This window comes from Anolis sagrei, chromosome 2 (genome assembly GCF_037176765.1).
Source record: "Anolis sagrei isolate rAnoSag1 chromosome 2, rAnoSag1.mat, whole genome shotgun sequence".
Taxonomy (NCBI): domain Eukaryota; kingdom Metazoa; phylum Chordata; class Lepidosauria; order Squamata; family Dactyloidae; genus Anolis; species Anolis sagrei.
Genome location: NC_090022.1, coordinates 117,351,619 through 117,371,385, shown reverse-complemented (window position 1 = coordinate 117,371,385; position 19,767 = coordinate 117,351,619). Strand labels below are relative to the sequence as shown.

General features: G+C 42.1%; 1 protein-coding gene across 1 annotated transcript; it reads left to right on the top strand.

The window, feature by feature from the left end:
• Positions 1-1,672: 1,672 nt before the first annotated feature.
• On the top strand, positions 1,673-16,333 carry SLC25A19 (solute carrier family 25 member 19). Its single transcript, XM_060764697.2, has 7 exons — positions 1,673-1,757; positions 3,819-4,005; positions 4,692-4,847; positions 6,525-6,695; positions 11,369-11,552; positions 12,198-12,328; positions 13,384-16,333. The coding sequence occupies exons 2-7, from the start codon at positions 3,874-3,876 to the stop codon at positions 13,582-13,584; spliced, it is 975 nt and encodes a 324-aa protein (XP_060620680.2). The 5' UTR covers positions 1,673-1,757; positions 3,819-3,873; the 3' UTR covers positions 13,585-16,333.
• The last annotated feature ends 3,434 nt before the right edge of the window (positions 16,334-19,767 follow it).

Genomic DNA, 19,767 nt, shown 5'->3' with positions numbered 1-19,767 from the left:
TATTCTGGTTCAAAAGAGAGGTAGGATGGGAGGGGGGACCCCTTTTGAGTGTTTGTGCCACTCCATGTAGAGCTAGAAGGGCCAATGGTTTGACTCAGTAGGCTGCAACTTCCTATATCCCCCATATCTACAGGTTGTTACATGCTATGATAGCATGAAAGGGAAAGAAAGGGATGGCTAACTACAATAGCAATTATGGCAGTGGTTCTCAAGTCACTCCTGATACAAAAAATGGGGAAGGTCTTTTTTTAATAAGCCCACTTTCCCAACAAGGGTTATGGCCCCAGTATAGCGCAATAGAACATGGGATATGGCCCCAGTATAGCTCAGTATAACCCAAGGCTAGCCAAGTACAAATCAGTACATATCGCAGAATATGTTCCCCAGGTGGGTACTGTTCCATTTTCCAGGCGATGCCACAAGGGGGCGCAAGACAGAGGATAGTCCATAACAAAATGAAGTTCAACAAGGAAAAATGCAAGGTACTCCCCTTAGGCAGAAAAATAAAATGCGAAGATACAGAATGGGGGACACGTAGCTTGAGAGCAGTATGTGTGAAAAAGATCTTGGGGTCCTAGTGGACAACAAGTTAAACATGAGCCAACAATGTGATGCAGCGGCAAAAAAAGCCAATGGGATTTTGCCATGCATCAAAAGCAGCATAGTGTCTAGATCCAGGGAAGTCATGCTACCCCTCTATTATGCCTTGGTTACACCAAACCTGAAATATTGTGTCCAATTCTGGGCACCACAATTGAAGGGAGATATTGACGAGTTGGAATGTGTCCAGAGAAGGGCGACTGAAATGATCAAGGGTCTGGAGAACAAGCCCTATGAGGAGCAGCTTAAAGAGCTGGGCATGTTTAGCCTGAAGAAGAGAAGGCTGAGAGGAGACATGATAGCCATGTATAATAAATATGTGAGAGGAAGCCACAGGGAGGAAGGAGCAAGCTTGTTTTTTGCTGCCTCAGAGACGGAACAATGGCTTTAAACTACAAGAAAGGAGATTCCATCTGAATTTTATGAAGAACATCCTGACTGTGAGAGCCGTTCAGCAGTGGAACTCTCTGCCCCGGAGTGTGGTGGAGGCTCCTTCTATGGAGGCTTTTAAACAGAGGCTGGATGGCCATCTGTCAGGGGTGCTTTGAATGCAATATTCCTGCTTCTTGGCAGAGGGTGGGACTGGATGGCTTATGAGGTCTCTTCCAACTCTATGATTCTATGATTTATGTAAGGGGGAGCTGAAGGAGTTCCCCCGTTTTTGCTGGTTGTTCCCCTTCCCTATTTCCTAATTCATACACTAGGGTTGTTTCCACCAGGACCACATGGGTGGGGGAAATAACAGGAAAGCAGGGGGGAGTGGTTTTCCCCCTCCAAACCCCCCTCCCCCTTAAAATGGAGTATCCTTCTCTGCCTAGCGCCCCCTAGTGGCCTCCGCCCGGATAATAGCACAGTTAATTCCACTCTGAGCTGCCTTGGCTCCATGGAATCATGGGGGTTGTAGCCCGGCACCAGCCCTCTCTGCAAAAAAAGGTTCTACTCCCGAGATACCCACAGCCTTGATCTCAACACAAACGCAATACCAAGAGTGGCCGCGCGAGCTTCCCCAATCTGCCCGACTTCCTGGATGGTCTGCCCACCACCTCGTCATCTTGCGGACTACATTTCCCAGAAGGCCGGGCGGCTGTGACGTCATGCTTGGCGGCGTGGCCCGCGATTGGCGGTTGCCTTCCTTGGCCGACGGACCCGCAGGACGGGTGAGTCGCGGCGCGTGCTTGGGGTCGCGCTTCCTTCTCTCTCCTTCCGTTGCCTTAGCTGCAGGGAAGTGGGGCTCATAGGGAGGAGGGCTCTGTCACGGAAGCCCCTTCCCCCTCATCACAGATAGGCGGGATCTGCCTGAAGGAAGCCTCCTCTTCGACCTTGGGGATTTAGAGCACTCTGGACGTGCTCAGGGGCAACGCTTTCCCCTCAGAAACCTTTAGAGTTGGAAGAGGCCATCCAGTCCCATCCAGTTCTGCCTTGAAGGAACAACTAGGCCTGGGCAAACTTGGGCCCTCCCTCCAGGTGTTTTGGACTTCAACTCCCACCATTCCTAACAGCCTCAGGCCCTTTCCTTTTCCCCTTCAGCCGCGGCTGAAGGGGAAAAGGAAAGGGCCTGAGGCTGTTAGGAATGGTGTGAGTTGAAGTCCAAAACACCTGGAGGGAGGGCCCAAGTTTGCCCAGGCCTGTCTAAATGCACCCTATCACTGGGAGGGGATCATGTCACCAGAAACCTCATGGCCATCCAGTCCATGCAGGAAAACACAATCAAAGCACTCCTGGCAGATGGCCACCCAGACTCTGCCTTCAAATCTCCAGAGAAGGAAACCCCACTATGAAACAGCATATTCCACACTGAACGGCTCTTACCATCATGAAGTTCTTAATGTTTAGGATGGAAACTTTTTTCCTGAAGTTTGAACTGATTGTGATCTAGTCTCTAGAGCAGGGGTCCTCAAACCTTTTAAACAGAGGGCCAGGTCACAGTCCCTCAAACTGTTGGAGGACCGGATTATAATTTGAAAAAAACATGATTGAATTCCTATGCACACTGCACATATCTTATTTGTAGTTCAAAAGCCACTTAAGAACAATACAATAAGTAAAATGAAAAACAATTTTAACAAATATAAATTTATTAGTATTTCAATGGGAAGTGTGGTCCTGTTTTTGGCTGATGAGATAGGATTGTTGAGATAGAATTGTGTGCTTTTGAGTCGTTACAGACTTAGGTTGACCCTGAGCAAGGGCCAGGTAAATTACCTTGGAGGGCCGCATCTGGCCCCCAGGCCTTAGTTTGAGGACCCCTGCTCTAGAGCACCAGAAAACAAGGTGTCCGCCTTTTTAATGGGACATCCTTTCTAATATTTCAACCTGACTATCCTCTCTTCCTTCTTTTTTCCAAAGTCAGCTTCCTCTTCAGGCTTGACTTCCAAACCTTTTGACCATTTTGGTCACCCTTCTCTGGACACTTTCCAGCTTGCCAATATCCCTCTTGAATTGTGCCCAGAACTGGACACAGTATTGTTCCAATGCAGACAACACACTTATTTTGGGAGTAGATCTAAATCCAGCTCTAATTAACTTCATTTATTCAGTCACTGTTTCCCCCAAGAAAAGAATCCCAGAGGCTGGATGGTCATCTGTCAGGGATGCTTTGAATGCGATTTTCCTGCTTCTTGGCAGGGGGTTGGACTGGATGGTCCACAAGGTCTCTTCCAACTCTATGATTCTATGACTCTATGACTATGATTCTAGGATTCTATTATTCTATATGTTTAAAAATACCAAAATATAACATTAAAATATAATTAAACTACAGGTTGTTTCACATGTTTGACTGACACAGTGACACCTTTGCTTTCAGATAGTTCAGTGTACGGAATCTACATTTCATGCACAACATTATTTAAAGAATTGTATTGTGTTTTAAAATTGCCTTCACACTATCTGTATAAGGTGTATATGAAACATAAATAAATTGTATGTTGAGGCTTGAGTCACATGTCCAAGATATCTCATTGTGTACATGCAAATATTCCAAAATCCGAATTTGGAGGGGAAAAACTAATCCTAAGCATTTTGAATAAAAGCTGCTCAACCTCTATTAATAGAAGTTTGCAGCTTGTAAGTTCTGGACTCATTTCTGGTTTGAAAAAGCTGTTAGAAGCAGTTCACATACAGAGTTCAGTGTCTGGTCTCTTTCCTTGATTGCAGCTGCCACCCAGACACTTGGAAGCATAATTTCAAGCCTCTTCCTCTTTTTTTTTCCCCTTTAGCATCAGTGGCCAAAGGACTGAATGGATATTGAAGCTGCCTGTGGGCCCCGGAGGGATGGTTGGCTATGACCCAGATTCCAAGTGCTCATCCCTTTCTACGGTGGAAATCGCAGCAGGTGGATCTGCATCTGGGTTGGTCACTCGAGCACTTATTAGCCCCTTTGATGTCTTGAAGATCCGTTTTCAGGTATTGTTTTGGGGAAATTCGTGTGCCAGTCCAGAGACAGTAAAACTTCTGGAAATTTTGAATTCATGGCAGAAATTATTTTTTGGGGAAAAAAATCAGATTTTTTTAAAAAAAAATACAACCCTTGATAAGTAATTTTGATTTCCTCCCAGATTGGAATTCAAGCCACCTTAAAAATATAGCTATTACAATAAAGTTAAAAACGTTAAGAAAGTAAAAATTGCAATTAAACATAAGCCATATTGTCATATGGGACCTTCCAAACAAAAACCTTGCTGGGTTTTACTTTTGGGGGAGGCCTTATATTTAGCAATTCAGCAAAACCTCTACTAGGTCTTATTTTCAGGGAAACAGGGTACAAGGTCTTGAGGTGCAAGTTTCCAAATAAGTAGCTGTATTAGCCACTTGTAACATAAAAGGGTGAAAGGAGGGGGAGGGGAAAAAATAAGAAAAGAAATGTGGCAGGACCTTTGAGACTAATCAGGTTTTTTTCTTGCATGGGCTTTCATGGATATAAACCCATTGTTTCAGCTGCAGTACTGGATCCATTCAATACTGGTGTATACAATTCTAACTTTTATAAGAAACTAAAGTGAAGGATCTGTCAGAAACTTCACAACTCTAATTTGTTTTGAATCTTGCTGATGTACCAATGTGTTTTACAACCATCTCTTGTCTTCCTTCAGCTTCAGATAGAGCAACTGTCATCCAGAAACCCACAGGCCAAGTATCATGGTATTTGGCAGGCATTTTGGACAATTCAACAAGAGGAAGGGCCAAGAGCTTTCTGGAAGGGCCACGTCCCTGCTCAGCTCCTCTCAATATGCTATGGAGCTGTCCAAGTAAGGATTGGGAAACACTGTGGCTTAGGTGTTTGCCCTGGAATTTTATGGCTTCTTTGTTATTTTCCCCATCAATTCTGTTTTCCTGTGGTCACTTCGCCATAGCTATGAAATTGACACACTTTTTTTTGCTATTTAATCTATTTTTGCAAAGTTGCAACATGTAAAAAATGCACCTAATATTCCTTTCCAAATCTTTCCACCCATGTTGGGTCTGGATATGCTGAAGTTCAATATAATTATAGTACTGTGTAAGTCAGATTTTATATTATTGTATTCAGTAAATTATTGAATTAACACATATAGGATTGGGTTGCTGTGAGTTTTCTGGGCTGTATGACCATGATTGTGTTTATTGTAATGTTATATTGTTATTGTATTCATATGTTTTTATGTAATTATGATGCTGTTGTTTGTTGTTTATGTTTTTGGTTTTATTTTGCTGTAATATGTTGTCTGGGCTTGGCCTCATGTAAGCTGCCCCAAGTCCCCATTGAGGAGATGGTGGCAGGGTATAAATAAAGATTGTTATTATTATTATTATTATTATTATTATTATTATTATTATTATTATTATCATTTTCCAGAAGCATTCTCTCCTGATGTTTTACCCACATCTGTGGCCGGCATCCTCAAAGGCTGTGAGGTCTGTTGGAAACTAGGCAAGGGAGGTTTATATACCTGTGGAATGTCCCGGGTAGGAGAAAGAACTCTTGTCTGCTCAAGGCAAGTGTGAATGTTGCAATTGGCCACCTTAAATAGCCTTGAATGCCTTGCAGCTTCAAAACTTGGGTGTTTCCTGTCTAGGGGAATCCTTTGTTGGGAGGTATTAGCTGATCCTAATTGATTCTTGTCTGGAATTCCCCTGTTTTTTGAGTGTTGCTCTTTATTTGCTGTCCTGATTTTAGGGTTTTTCAGTACTGGTAGCCAGATTTTGTTCGTTTTCATGGTTTCCTCTTTTCTGTTGAAATTGTCCACATGCTTGTGGATTTCATTGGCTTCTCTGTGTTGTCTGACATGTTGTCTGGTGGTTGTGAGAGTGCTCCAGCATTTCAGTGTTCTCAAATAATATGCTGTGTCCAGGTTGGGTCATCAAGTGCTCTGCTATGGCTGACTTCTCAGGTTGAGTTAGTCTGCAGTGCTTTTGGACCATGGCCATACAGCCCGGAAAACTCAAAGCAACCCAGTAATTCCAGCCATGAAAGCCTTCGACAACACATATAGGATTGACTCAATACTTATTAAATCCAGATGGCTAGATATTATCTCTTGCAAGGCTGTTGTGACTCCCTGTTTCCAGTGTGTTAAAGCCACTGCTTCAAAATGTTATTTTAGTTTCCTTGATCACCGAAGAGACTTGCCATTTGTATTTTTTTTTTCAGTATTTGTGTAAAAAATATTTTTAAAAACTTTAAAAATCTCCTTATGGTGCTGGTGCTAGGGCAGGAACCTGCAAATGTTGTTGGATTACAGCACTCAACATTCCTCATCAATACCAATGGCAGCTCAGCCTGCTAGGACTTGCTGTCTTAACAACCACTGGGGAGCGTCATAATTCAGCCTCCCATACTGGGTTGTTGGACCCAGCTAGATAGTTGTTGGACTATAGGTGTGAAACTGTGTATTGCATCCAGCCTACTGATTTCATTTTGGGTTTTGTTTGTTTTTCTTTTCAAGTTTGTAAGCTTTGAACTTCTGACGAAGTTGGTGCACCATGCCACATCTTACGATGCTCGTGACTTCAGCGTGCACTTTGTTTGTGGTGGAGTGTCTGCTTGTGCTGCCACTGTGACAGTTCAGCCTCTGGACACACTGCGCACCCGCCTTGCTGCCCAGGGGGAGCCAAAGGTAAGCCAGGAGGAGGAAAGCTTCTTTCTTTCGGTTTCATTCTGTATTCTGTTTCATTCTGTATCTGCCCAGGTAAAGGATGGTCTCACAGTGACCCTGGAGGAGGACTATGGTGTTTATGTCAAAACATTTCGTTGATGACACACTTTTGAGACATGTATCATTTTGCAACACAGTAATTCAGTTTTGCACAGGTTAAACTAACCCCTTACAAGAGATACGGACACATACAGAAACTGTAGTAATAAAATGTATGGGGACACAACATACTTCATGAAAGTCTTTCATTTATATATATTTAAAAATATGATGTATTGCTTATTTCATATACATTTAAAGGTTTCTCATTATGTTCATATAACACACATACACACCAAACATGTTGCAACGCATAATCTGGAAAGCTCTGCTCTACCTAATCTTTATTTATTGGAAGAAGTGTAGAAGTCTTAGCCAGAACACAGAAATGAAAGGTTCCTGTCTACAATTGTTGGAGAAGACAGAAAGAGTAATCGGGTTTATTTATGTCATAAATATTAAATATTGGCTAGGCAATGTGAGTCAAGCACTGAAAGTGAGAGTCAAGCACTGAAGGAGTTAGTAGGCCAAAGCCTATTAGAGTCATTGGGCGAAAGCTAGTGTTGTCCTTAGGAGAGTGAGTAGGCTGAAGCCTGTTAGAGTTAGGGTGGCCCTGAGGAGTGTGAGGTAAACCTCTGTGTGTGAGAAGCGTCAGTGAAAGAAGCCCCAGGTTAAAGGCCTAGTGTGTAAAGCTGTGTGTAAAGCTACTATGTGAAGCTCCTGTGTAATTTCGGTGTGAGAGGAGGCTCTGTGAGAGTGAAGCTGGTTATCTGCATAAGAAAGAAGCCCAACACGGAAGCAAATAAGGAAATAAGGAAGTATAAAGGATTTTATTTGTGTTGTAGAAACCTTGTATTGTAGATAGTGCAACTATATTATTTTACTGCAAAGAAAACCCTCCTATGGGTTTTTATCACTTTGGGATACTTTGGGATACTGGCGCTGAGCCACACTGTTGCTGATAAGTTACTCAGCTGTGCAGTTATGGAGGGGTCTTTTAATAATGAGCCCACTCGCCCAACTATTTATTTATATTTTTGTTTATTTTCTTACTTTGTTTTTATCCCACCTTTCTCTAATATAAAGACTCAAGGCAAAATAAAATAATACAAATAAATCATCTTTTTACTCATTGTTCTCGGTGTTCTCTGTCTGGAAAACAGCCCCTGTTAAAGAACTGGGTTTGAGAGAGAGTCTTGAAATGCGAAGGGGAAAAAGCATGACAAAATAGAACAGGGGAGTGACCTTCTGAGCATAGGTAACAGGATAAAAGAGAAAGATCTTGGAGACAAAGTAGACATCTACAAAACTTAATTCCTGGTGGAAGAGTTGAGGAAAGATGTGAGGAGGAATCTGAGGAAATTCTGATAAGATTATTTATTTATTTATTTATTTAGAGGTTTTCTATACCGGCCTTCTCAACCTCGACGAGGGACTCAGGTCGGTTTACAGCACATATAAAGTACAATCATATAAAAGAACCACAGGTATTAAAATAGTACAACACAGTACAGTACAATATGGTTGTACCTTTGTTGGCTTAGGACTTCTGAGTGTTGTAGTTCAAAGAAATAACATTTCCTAGTTCTAGTTTTCTGCCACACGATTGTCTGGTCATACATATTTAGTTAGAATGTGATGCAACACACATACGTATGTACCACACTTTTTATATAGGGTAAAGCTCACATGTAGTACTAAATGTTTGAAGGTACACGTTATGTATGCCTCATCCAAAATGTGTGAGATCAGAAGTGTTCCATGTTTTGGATTTTGGGGTGTGTGTATGTGTGTATTAAATATTTGTATTTGCATGTATAGATATCCCTAAGATTCGTTCTCTTTTGCCTTCAGCCACCCACTTTTGCCTCTGAGGTGGTAGTAACATCTCTGCTTCATCTCACAGAGACTGAGGATCTGAGAAACAAACAATCAGGAGTGCCACAGCAGAATCAGATGGCTGATGGCAAAAAGTGTTAGGTTCTGGAGTTTTTTGGATTTCTAAATAGCTGAGGCTCCGCATGTACAATTAATCTGTGTCCCTACCTCATACAAGCATACTTTCTGTGCTCAGATCTCCTCCCTTGTATCCAAAGAAGGTGAAGATTCCCTATTCAGAAAGTTGTATGTGACTGTGTTTTACAATTTTTAAAACTTTTAATTTTATCGATTGACGTTGTCCATTGTTTGTATTCAGTCAAATTGTGTATTGTATTGATGATATGTAATTCTGTTTTATCTGTGGCACTTTGAGTGCTTTGTTAGCCACCCCAAGTCCCTTCGGGGAGATGATGGCGGGGTAAAAATATATTATTATTATTATTATTTGAAACATCACAAGATGAGTCCACAGCAGACACTCTGCTGGCTGTTGTATTGGATCACACGTTGGATACTTCCCAAGTATCTAGGACTGTGTGATGTATCAGCGAATAATGCGTGCAGATCCCAGTAAGGTGACCTTTTGCAGCTGGCAGATGGTAATCTTGTCAACGTTGATTGTGTTTAAGTGCAGGCCAAGGTCTTTAGGCACTGCACCCAGTGCGCCGATCACCACCTTGACTGGTTTGTGCCAGAGTCTTTGCAATTCGATCTTTAAATCCTCTCATCGTGTCATCTTTTCCAGTTGTTTCTCTTCAATCCTGCTGTCACCTGGGATTGCAACATTGACAATCCATACTTTGTTTTTTATCACAATCGTGAGGTCAGGAGTATTGTGCTCCAAAACTCTGTCTGTCTGAATCCAGAAGTCCCAGAGGATTTTGACGTGTTCATTTTCTGTAACTTTTTCCGGCTTGTGATCCCACCAGTTCTTTGTCGCAAGCAGATGGCATTTGTAGCATAGGTTCCAATGGATCATCTGAGCAACAGTGTTATGCCTCTGCTTGTAATCCGTCTGTGCGATCTTCTTGCATCAGCTGAGGATGTATCTATTGTTTCATCTGTTTCCTTGCAGAGTCTACATTTGGGATCTGTTGTCGACTTTTCAATTCTGGCTTTGATGGCAATGGTACTAATGGCTTGTTCTTGGGCTGCCAGAATCAGGCCCTCCTTCTCCTTTTTCTAAGTCCCATTTGTGAGCCATGGCCATGTTTTTTCTTTGTCAATTTGGCTCTCAGTTTTTGCCAGGAATTATCCATGGAGAGCCTTCTTTTGCCATTTTTCTCTTCTGCTCTGGATTGTGTCTTTGTCTTTTGCACTTCAAGCAGTTTACTACTATTGACTTCCCTCAATGTTGGTTCTTGACTGCCTTTCACATAATCTGCCAGTGCATGTTTCTCTTCTTCTACCGTTCGTTTCACTTGCAAAAGCCCCCTGCCTCCTGATTTTCTGGGCAGGTAAAGTCTGTCGACATCACTACACGGGTGTAATGAGTAGTGGGTCGCCATTAGTTTTCTTGTTCTTCTGTGCAGATCATCTAGCTCTGCTTGTGTCCAGTTCACAATTCCAGAAGTGTATCTAATGACGGGGATGGCCCAGGTGTTGATAGTCTTGATCGTATTTCTGCCATTTAATTTGCTCTTCAAAACCTTTCTGACTCTTTGGATATATTCTTTGCTGACCACATTTTTCACATGCTCACTCTTGATATTGTCCAACCGTAGTATGCCCAGATATTTATAGACTTCAGGCTGATTGCATTTTATGGTATTACTAGCCATCCCCTGCCACGCGTTGCTGTGGCCCAGTCTGGTGATCTGGAAAATTAAGTAATGAGAAAGTGTTGGTTTCTAATATATGTAACTTCTTTATACTTGTGGGTAAACAGTATTTCTTGCTGCTTCTTTGTCTGGTTTGCCTACTCTGGAACATGCAACATATAATTGTCCTTCTTTAGGGGTCCCTTTTAAATCTATCATACTATATCTGTGTGTGTGAATCATATATATCTATCTATACCTACAGCTGGATGGCCCTTTGTCAGGAGGGTTTTGATTACGTTTTCATGTCCTGATGAAGGGAGTTGGACTGGATGACCTTAAGTGTTTTCTGTTGGTCATGGGGGTTGAGTGTGGGAAGTTTGCCTCAATTCTGTCATTGCTGTGGTTCAGAATGCTCTTTGATTGTAAGTGAACTATAAATCCCAGCAACTACAACTCCCAAATGTCAATGTCTATTTCCCTCAAACTCCATCTGTGTTCATATCTGGGCATATGGAATATTCATGCCAAGTTTGGTGCAGATCTATCATTGTTTGAGTCCACTGTGCTCTCTGGATGTAGGTGAACCTCAACTCCTAAATTAAAGGCCAATGCCTACCGAACCCTTCTAGTGTTTTCTGTTGGTCATGGGAGTCCTGTGTGCCACATTTGATTCAATTCCATCATTGTGCTTGCACAATTTAAGGATATTTATTGTCCAGGCATTGTCCAAAGAGACAGGATTAGCTAAGCTGACTAGAAATAATGTCACCAGTACAAAACTGCCATATAAGGTGCATGAGAGAGCTACAGTCCTTAAACTATAGAGATTTTTGTGAGCATTGCTGAAATGTGATTTCTTTGTTAATTGCATAGATAGCCATATTTGCATTGTGAGCCAATATAGACTGGTCACACAAGAAAACATATTCACCGTTCAAGGTTTTCTTTTAGATTTACAGGAATCTCCGCCATGCTGTGGTAAGCATGTATCAAAGAGAAGGGCTGCGGACATTTTATAGGGGGCTCACTCCTACCGTCATTGCTGTTGTCCCCTATGCTGGCTTCCAGTTTTCTTTTTATGGTCTTTTGAAGAATCTGTATAACTGGATTGTCCCAAGTGAAGAAATGAAAAAAGGTTAGTCGTTTCTGGTGTGTGTGAATGTGTGTATGCATGCACGTGTGTATATGAATGTCTGTGGCTAGAATAATTCAGTGTTTGGTAATGATTTTGTTACTCTAGGAAAACTCCTATTTCTGACTAGTGTGTAGATCCACTTAGAAAGTTGCTACAAACACTCTGTTCATGTTGCAAATCCCTGCACAATAAAAGTGTTCTGTAGACAGCTAATAGTAATGTCATGAACTAAAAACCCTAAAGGCACCAGATCCCAACTTATTTTGGAAGCTAAACAAGCTCAGTTCTGATTAACACTTGGATGGAAGATCAACGGCAAATACCAGGCGCTCTAGGCTATACTTCAGGATCTTCCTTGCCTAAGAAAACTTCTGATTTTTATTTATTTATTTATATAATTGCCTAAAACAACCTTGTGGGATTGATGGGGTTGCCATAAGTCTACAGGTGACTTGAAGAGACATACTAGTCAATGCCATTGAAAGAGTGATTGTTCTTCCAAAGTTTATTAGTTTCCTGCACTGCCTAATATTTTGTTGTTGTCTTTCCAAGCCTTGTACCAGGTTTTCTTAATTATGGCATACTTCCTTTATAAAGTAGCTCCCATGCGTGTTCTTCTCATCCTCTCACTTCTGTGCTTTTCAGGAAATATTAAAAACTTTGTGTGTGGAAGCTGTGCTGGCGTCCTCAGCAAAACCCTCACTTATCCTTTTGACCTGTTCAAGAAACGGCTGCAGGTGGGCGGCTTTGAACAAGCCCGTGCATCTTTTGGGCAGGTGAGAGGAATCCCAGACCTGAGGAACTGTGCTTTTTGTCCACCTTATTTTTCTGTGTGCCTAAAATAGACAGCATATCATCTAAATTAGATACGAACCATCCATTATCTAAACCAGAGAGGGACAAAATAGCTCAAATAATATAGCCATACATGAATGACTTATAATAAGTCAGCTATCCTGGAATATAAGTGCAGCATAGTACAGTGGGACATCCATAACTGTGGAGATTCAGTTCAGGTTTCTGCACAGATAAAAAAAATGTAAATCATCACAGTCCATTTTATTAAATGATATCAATGTGAACACACACACTTTAGAATGTCTGTGTTTAAATCACCACCATTTCATTATATGAGCCATGATGGTCCACAGTTGGTTGAAAGCACAGATCAGGTGCCCACAGATCTGGAGGAAGGACATACTGTATCAACTTTCCTTTTGCCTATATGTTTCCTCCCATTCTTACCTGTGTTGATTCGGTATAAGTAGCTACGGAGCCCCCAGTGGCACAGTGGGTTAAACCATTGAGGTGCTTAACTTGCTGGTCAATAGGTCAGCAGTTCAAATCTGGGGGGCAGGGTGAGCCCCAGTTTCTGCCAACCTAGCAGTTTGAAAACATGCAAATGTGAGTAGATTAATAGGAACTGCTCCAGTAGAAAGGAAATGGTGCTCCATGCAGCCATGCCGGTTACATGACCTTGAAGGTGTCTGTGGACAGTGCTGGCTCCTCAGCTTAGAAATGGAAATTAGCACCACCACCTCCCCCCCCCCCCCCCCAAGTCAGACAAGACTAGACTTAATGTCATTGGGAAACCTTTACCTTTATAAATAGCTACTTTCGGTTCAAACTGTGGAGAGCTGTCCCAGGTGCTGTACTCTAAAAAAAAAGCAAAATGTCCAACTTCTGGCAGAATATTATGATGCTTCCTTCCACCTCAACAAATTACACCTGTTGTATGCTGAGCCATACTTGCTGGTTCAAAGTGTTTGTACCTCGTTCATAAATGAAGCCTTCCTGGTGCTGTGACTCAGGTGCCTCTCTGTTTCTCCAGGTGCGGACTTATGCGGGTTTGTTGGACTGCGCCCAACAGATTGCACGGGATGAAGGCCCCCGGGGATTCTTCAAGGGCCTTTCCCCAAGCTTGCTGAAAGCTGCTTTTTCAACAGGCTTCACCTTTTTCTGGTATGAGTTCTTTTGCAGCCTCCTTAGCACCCTGAAGGATTCAGGTGCCTTAAAGATGCCGAAAGGCTGATGCCCACAAGAGTCTCGGCCTGCAATACTTCTTGCTGAAATGTTCTATCAGCCTTGCCATTGTATGCGGAGGGAGTGCGGAAAGGGTTGCAGAGCTGCTTTTGTCTTTTTTGTCAAAGCCCCAAATGCATATTTCTTATCCATTTGGCGCATACAGAAGGAGCTTGCGACATTGTGGGCCTGTCCTTTCTGCCAACAACTTCTGCCCTGTGCACTTCCTCTTCTTTCTCCTGTGGAACAAGCCTGGATTCCTGGAGGAGTTGTACCAATATCAAAGTGAGCAACCTCTAATGCTATAAAGTTTGCTCAAATGATGGGGAAAGTTCTTGCCCTGTTGGTCTCTTTTCCCCAGTCCCTTTACTGGAACTATTCTAACTTTCCCCCCACCCTAAAGACACTGCGCCTCCAAAATTTGCTGACCAAGCTTCTCCAAGACTGACAATAAGCCAGGAGTGGACATTTCTTTGCTGGAAGTGTCATCTTAATAGTATGGTGCATTCAGTTCAGGGAATGAAAGCGTAGTGCCTCAAACTGGACTGTGTCAGGTTTTGACCCCTGTTTAAGGCCCATGGTCTTAAAAGGCATTGTGACACCCTAGTGTTTTTCCAGTGGTGGAGCCCACTGTGTAAAACAAAAACAAATAGACTAAATAGCATGCTACTAAAGAAAGGAAAGCCTACAAAGCTTTCTTTCAGATGCATCCAGCTATGACTAGTGGGAGTGGCACTACATCCACTGCCTATTTGTCTTCTGTGCCAACAGTCGCATTACTGTTTGTATTTTACTTGCACACCTAGACACACTCATGCCTCTGTACTGTTACTGCCTGTGAAATGGCAGAAGCTAACATTGTAGTTATGCAGCAGACCCAGAAACAAGCTGTTTTTCATTTTTACAACACTGCACTGCTATCTTAATGCACAATTGATGAATCTATCTTGAGATAGTGGCCTTTGGAACATGTTGGTTCTTCTGGTTTTGTTCAATAATGCAAAAAAGGCCTGTCAATGTTAAAACACACGAACTGTAATTTTCTAACTTTGAGTCTCTTTAATCAATATTTGTATATTGATTACTATATATTTACAACCCCTGGAATAAATTTCATCCCAATGCAGGTAAAACAGATACTTTATTTGGAGCAAATATTGTGGAGACAGAGAACTAATCTGGTACATTTGCCTGCTGTTCTTATGCATAAAGCAGCATGCAAGTACAGTCAGCCACCCACATTTGCTGGGGCTAGGGGCACAGGACCCTCATGAAAGTGGAAAATCACAAATAACAAACACTTTTAAAAACCCTGAGATAATACTTCTCTATGAATCTATAGTTCATTGAAATTTTGGTCAACATCTGCCAGAAGTTGACCATAGAATTCTGCTGCAGGATCTAGAAATGAACTATATTAATTAAATCCATTAATAATCAAAGCTGCAAAAGTCAAAGGCGCAAATGTGGGGGCTGACTGTAGAATTAGCCCGGAAACATGCTGGTCAATTCCTATTGTACTTTTGGAATGGCACAGAGGAGTAATTTGGGCATACAGGGTTTTTGTTTACAAATAGAAAGGCTATGTTCTAATAAATTAGATATGGCTGTGCTTTTGAAGCTTGGTTTGCTATTGAAATTAGAAGCGGTTGTCCTCTTTCAGGACTTCACTACACCAGCCTTACGTCTCTCAACAATCATGTTGTGGAAGCAAACAGGGACAACACACCAGCTCAAAAATCATTACCAATGATTGTGCTATTATGCCCCTGCCTTTTGTTTCTCATCTCCTGGTCTTCTCCTTTCCTGACTTACCTTTTAACATTACCCCTTGCTCTCCCTTTCCACAGGCTTTGCAGAATGGCCCTGAAAAAAATGTTTTATGATAGGAACGGGTGTGGATTCCTTTCTTTTTGTCTCTTTATTTAAATACTTCTTACTCTGTTTGAGAGTATAGTTACAGTCCTGTTACAGTTCTGCAGGGGAGGAGAGTGGCGACTAACCCAAAGGGAAAGGGGTGTAAGATTAAATGGAGGGATATTTCCTGGGATAGGGAAGGAGAGAAATCAGAGCTAACTTTACTCAGCCTCTCTCTTCCTTCCTTGGGGCTCACCAACCTCAGTCTGCTTAGGAAGAGTATAGGGAGCGAATCAAGCCCTCTCAAGCTGCAAAACAGAAAACTATCAATGAGTTGTTCTCATCAATTAAAAAAATGCACTCCATCAATGATTTAAATGCAAAATAACAATGGGAGAGGCACACTTTCATATCATAAGAACTAGCTACAGATGCTCGCTGCAATTGCAATTTAGTAGCCTCATGATAAAGCCCTCAGCCTTTTCCCCTCCCTCCATTGCCTACGCCTTGTCATTATTCAAAATAATCTTGTGCCTTATATTAATCACATATCCAGATACAGATTATTCAGCAGCACTTTATGCCTAATATATCCAGTGTCACCTTTTGATTTCTTGCAAAGAAAGTATCTTATAGGACCATATCTATCACAGTACTTGTTGGGAACCCTTGATGTGTAGGGAAGAAACACAAGAGAGAAATAGTTCAGGGTTAATGACTGTGGTGACTTTTATTTTTTGACTCTCATTGTTTTATTAGAGTCTAATCCATTATGGTTTTTCCATTTTTCATATGAAGAGTTATTTTTCAAGGGCAGGACCTATAAGGATTTGGACCAGCCTGTATGAAACACATGTTTCTGCTTGAAAAATAAATAAATAAACAAATGTATTTAATGTGAATCTGTCTCATGAATATACATTCTTTATTTTGCAAGCCAATCCACTTTTGCCCTGAACATTGCAAAGCACGTTGAAAATACAAGCATTGCAAGGATCAGATTACCAGTGGTTCCACTGATTCATTTGCTCTAGGACAGTGGTTCCCAACCTGTGGTCCATAGACCACCAGTGGTCCACAAGAACAAACATATGGTCCGCAGCCTCACCATTACTACATTGTTGCCTCAAAGCCACACAGCAACGAGAGCGATTGATCTCACAAAACCCTCTTATAGTGCCGAGACAACAGGGATGTCGGGAGAAGGAAAGGCTGACTACCCACAGAAGATTCCTACTACCACACCAGCTCTATATTATTAAATATGATTTTATGTGGGTGAGCAGATAGCAACTACTGGATGGCATATGTTCTGTATCAGAAACTAGAGCTGATGTGGTCTATCCCATGCAACTTTCTGAATCAGCACACCAAATAACCAAATTGATCTAAAGTTGACTCAAAACTGATTCATAACCCTCTTGGTACTAATGTTGGAGTGGTCCCTGGTCAAGTGATTTTTGGTCAAAGTTGTCCTTGGTCAAAAAAGGTTGGGAACTACTGCTCTAGGTCCTTCAAAGGCTTAGGGACCAGGTGGAGAAATAAAAGTATTCGCTTGCTTCCTCTTCCTTCCCCAGTTGTTTCCTGTAGCTCCCACTTTCTGTTGCCAATTTTGTGAGTTATCTGTGTTAGTAAAAATACATGACATCAGTTTGTTTATCTCATCAAAACTGCAAAGTTAAACACTATATTTACAAAGGAAGATTCGTTAATGATTAGAAGAGTTCACATACACTATTGTGGGTCCTATTTTGTGGACTGTTCAGCCATCTTAATCTGGCCTTGCGCGAGCCTAGAAAAGACTGAGTCTCGAGTCTTAAGTCTTAAGCCAATTTATATAACGTAATTAGTGTTTTAATGGGTTGAGCATTGAAGTATGACTCTCGAAGCCAAGGTTTGCATCCTCACTTATCCATTAAACCCACTGGGTGGCTTTGGGCAAGTTACATTTTCACAGCCTCAGCAAAAAGCAATGGCAACTGTCTTCTGAACAAATCTTACCTGGAAATCCTGCAATAGGGTCACCTTAGACCAGTGGTTCTCAACCTGTGGGTCCCCAGGTGTTTTGGCCTACATCTCGCAGAAATCCCAGCCAGTTTACCAGCTGTTAGGGTTTCTGGGAGTTGAAGGCCCAAACATCTGGGGACCCACAGGGTGAGAACCGCTGCAGAGAATCACTATAGTCAAAAGCTATTTGAGGACATACAACAACGTCTTCTAATCTACTCTATCAATGTGTTGTTTGTACAGTATAGTCTTGCTTATCCAACATAAACGGGCTAGCAGAACATCAGATAAGTGAAAACGTTGGATAATAAGGAGGGATTAAGAAAAATCCTATTAAATGTGAAATTATGTTATGATTTTACAAATTAAGCACCAAAACATCATGTTTTACAACAAATCGACAGAAAAAGCGGTTCAATACACAGTAATGTTATGCAGTAATTACTGTATTTATGAATTTAGCAGCAAAACATCACAATGTATTGAAACAGCTGTGGATCTGCGTTGGATAATACAAAACATTGGATGAGCGAAGGTGAGATCATAGAATCAAAGAGTTGGAAGAGACCTCATGGGCCATCCAGTCCAACCCCCTGCCAAGAAGCAGGAATCTTGCATTCAAGTCACCCCTGACAGATGGCCATCCAGCCTCTGTTTAAAAGCTGCCAAAGAAGGAGCCTCCACCACACTCCAAGGCAGAGAGTTCCACTGCTGAACAGCTCTCACAGTCAGGAAGTTCTTCCTCATGTTCAGATGGAATCTCCCCTCTTGTAGTTTGAAGCCATTGTTCCGCATCCTAGTCTCCAGGGAAGCAGAAAACAAGTTTGCTCCCTCCTCCCTGTGGCTTCCTCTCACATATTTATACATGGCTATCATATCCCCTCTCAACCTTCTCTTCTTCAGGCTAAACATGCCCAGCTCCTTAAGCCGCTCCTCATAGGCTTGTTCTCCAGACCTTTTATCATTTTAGTCGCTCTCCTCTGGACACATTCCAGCTTGTCAATATCTCTCTTGAATTGTGGTGCCCAGAATTGGACACAATATTCCAGGTGTGGTCTAACCAAAGCAGAATAGAGGGGTAGCATTACTTCCCTACATCTAGACACTATGCTCCTATTGATGCAGGCCAAAATCCCATTGGCTTTTTTTGCCGCCACATCACATTGTTGGCTCATGTTTAATTTGTTGTCCACGAGGACTCCAAGATCTTTTTCACACATACTGCTCTCAAGCCAAGCATTCCCCATTCTGTATCTTTGCATTTCGTTTTTCCTGCCAAAGTGGAGTATCTTGCATTTGTCACTGTTGAACTTCATTTTGTTAGTTTTGGCCCATCTCTCTAATCTGTCAAGATCGTTTTGAATCCTGCTCCTGTCCTCTGGACTATTGGCTATCCCTCCCAATTTGGTGTCGTCTGCAAACTTGATGATCCTGCCTTCTAGCCCTTCATCTAAGTCATTAATAAAGATGTTGAACAGGACCGGGCCCAGGACGGAACCCTGCGGCACTCCGCTCATCACTTCTTTCCAAGATGAAGAGGAAGCATTGGTGAGCACCCTCTGGGTTCGTCCATTTAACCAATTACAGATCCACCTCACCGTAGTTTTGCCTAGCCCACATTGGACTAGTTTGTTTGCCAGAAGATCATGGGGGACCTTGTCGAAGGCCTTACTGAAATCCAGGTACGCTACATCCACGGCATTTCCCGCATCTACCCAGCTTGTAACTCTATCGAAAAAAGAGATCAGATTAGTCTGGCATGACTTGTTTTTGATAAATCCATGTTGACTATTAGCAATGACTGCATTTGTTTCTAAGTGTTTGCAGACCACTTCCTTAACAATCTTTTCCAGAATCTTGCCTGGTATCGACGTGAGGCTGACCGGACGGTAGTTGTTTGGGTCATCCTTTTTTCCCTTCTTGAAGATTGGGACCACATTGGCCCTCCTCCAATCTGCTGGAACTTCTCCTGTTCTCCAAGAACTCCAAGATGGTTGCCAATGGTTCCGAAATGACTTCCGCTAGTTCCTTCAATACTCTTGGGTGTAGTTGTTCTGGCCCTGGGGACTTGAACTCATTTAGAGCAGCCAGGTATTCCTGTACGACTTGTTTCCCAATTTGGAATTGGATAAGTGAGACTCTACTGTATTTGAGCTCTTTTACAAAGTGTGAGATGTCTTGTGTAAATGTTCCTTTGTTAACTGACATTTAAGGTAGGTTTTCCAGTTGTCCAGAACATAGGCACGCCACTTCTTATCTGTTCTTTAACTTCGCATAGCATATAAAATAATGTGATCTGCACATGCAGCTTCTGTTAAAAGCACAGAGG

Bases quoted from the DNA above. Each gene is read 5' to 3' on its own strand.
- SLC25A19 (XM_060764697.2), top strand. From the start codon at position 3,874: ATGGTTGGCTATGACCCAGATTCCAAGTGCTCATCCCTTTCTACGGTG. The intron at 6,696-11,368 runs GTAAGCCAGGAG...GTTTTCTTTTAG, and splicing joins CTGCCCAGGGGGAGCCAAAG to ATTTACAGGAATCTCCGCCA. The intron at 12,329-13,383 runs GTGAGAGGAATC...CTGTTTCTCCAG, and splicing joins CCCGTGCATCTTTTGGGCAG to GTGCGGACTTATGCGGGTTT.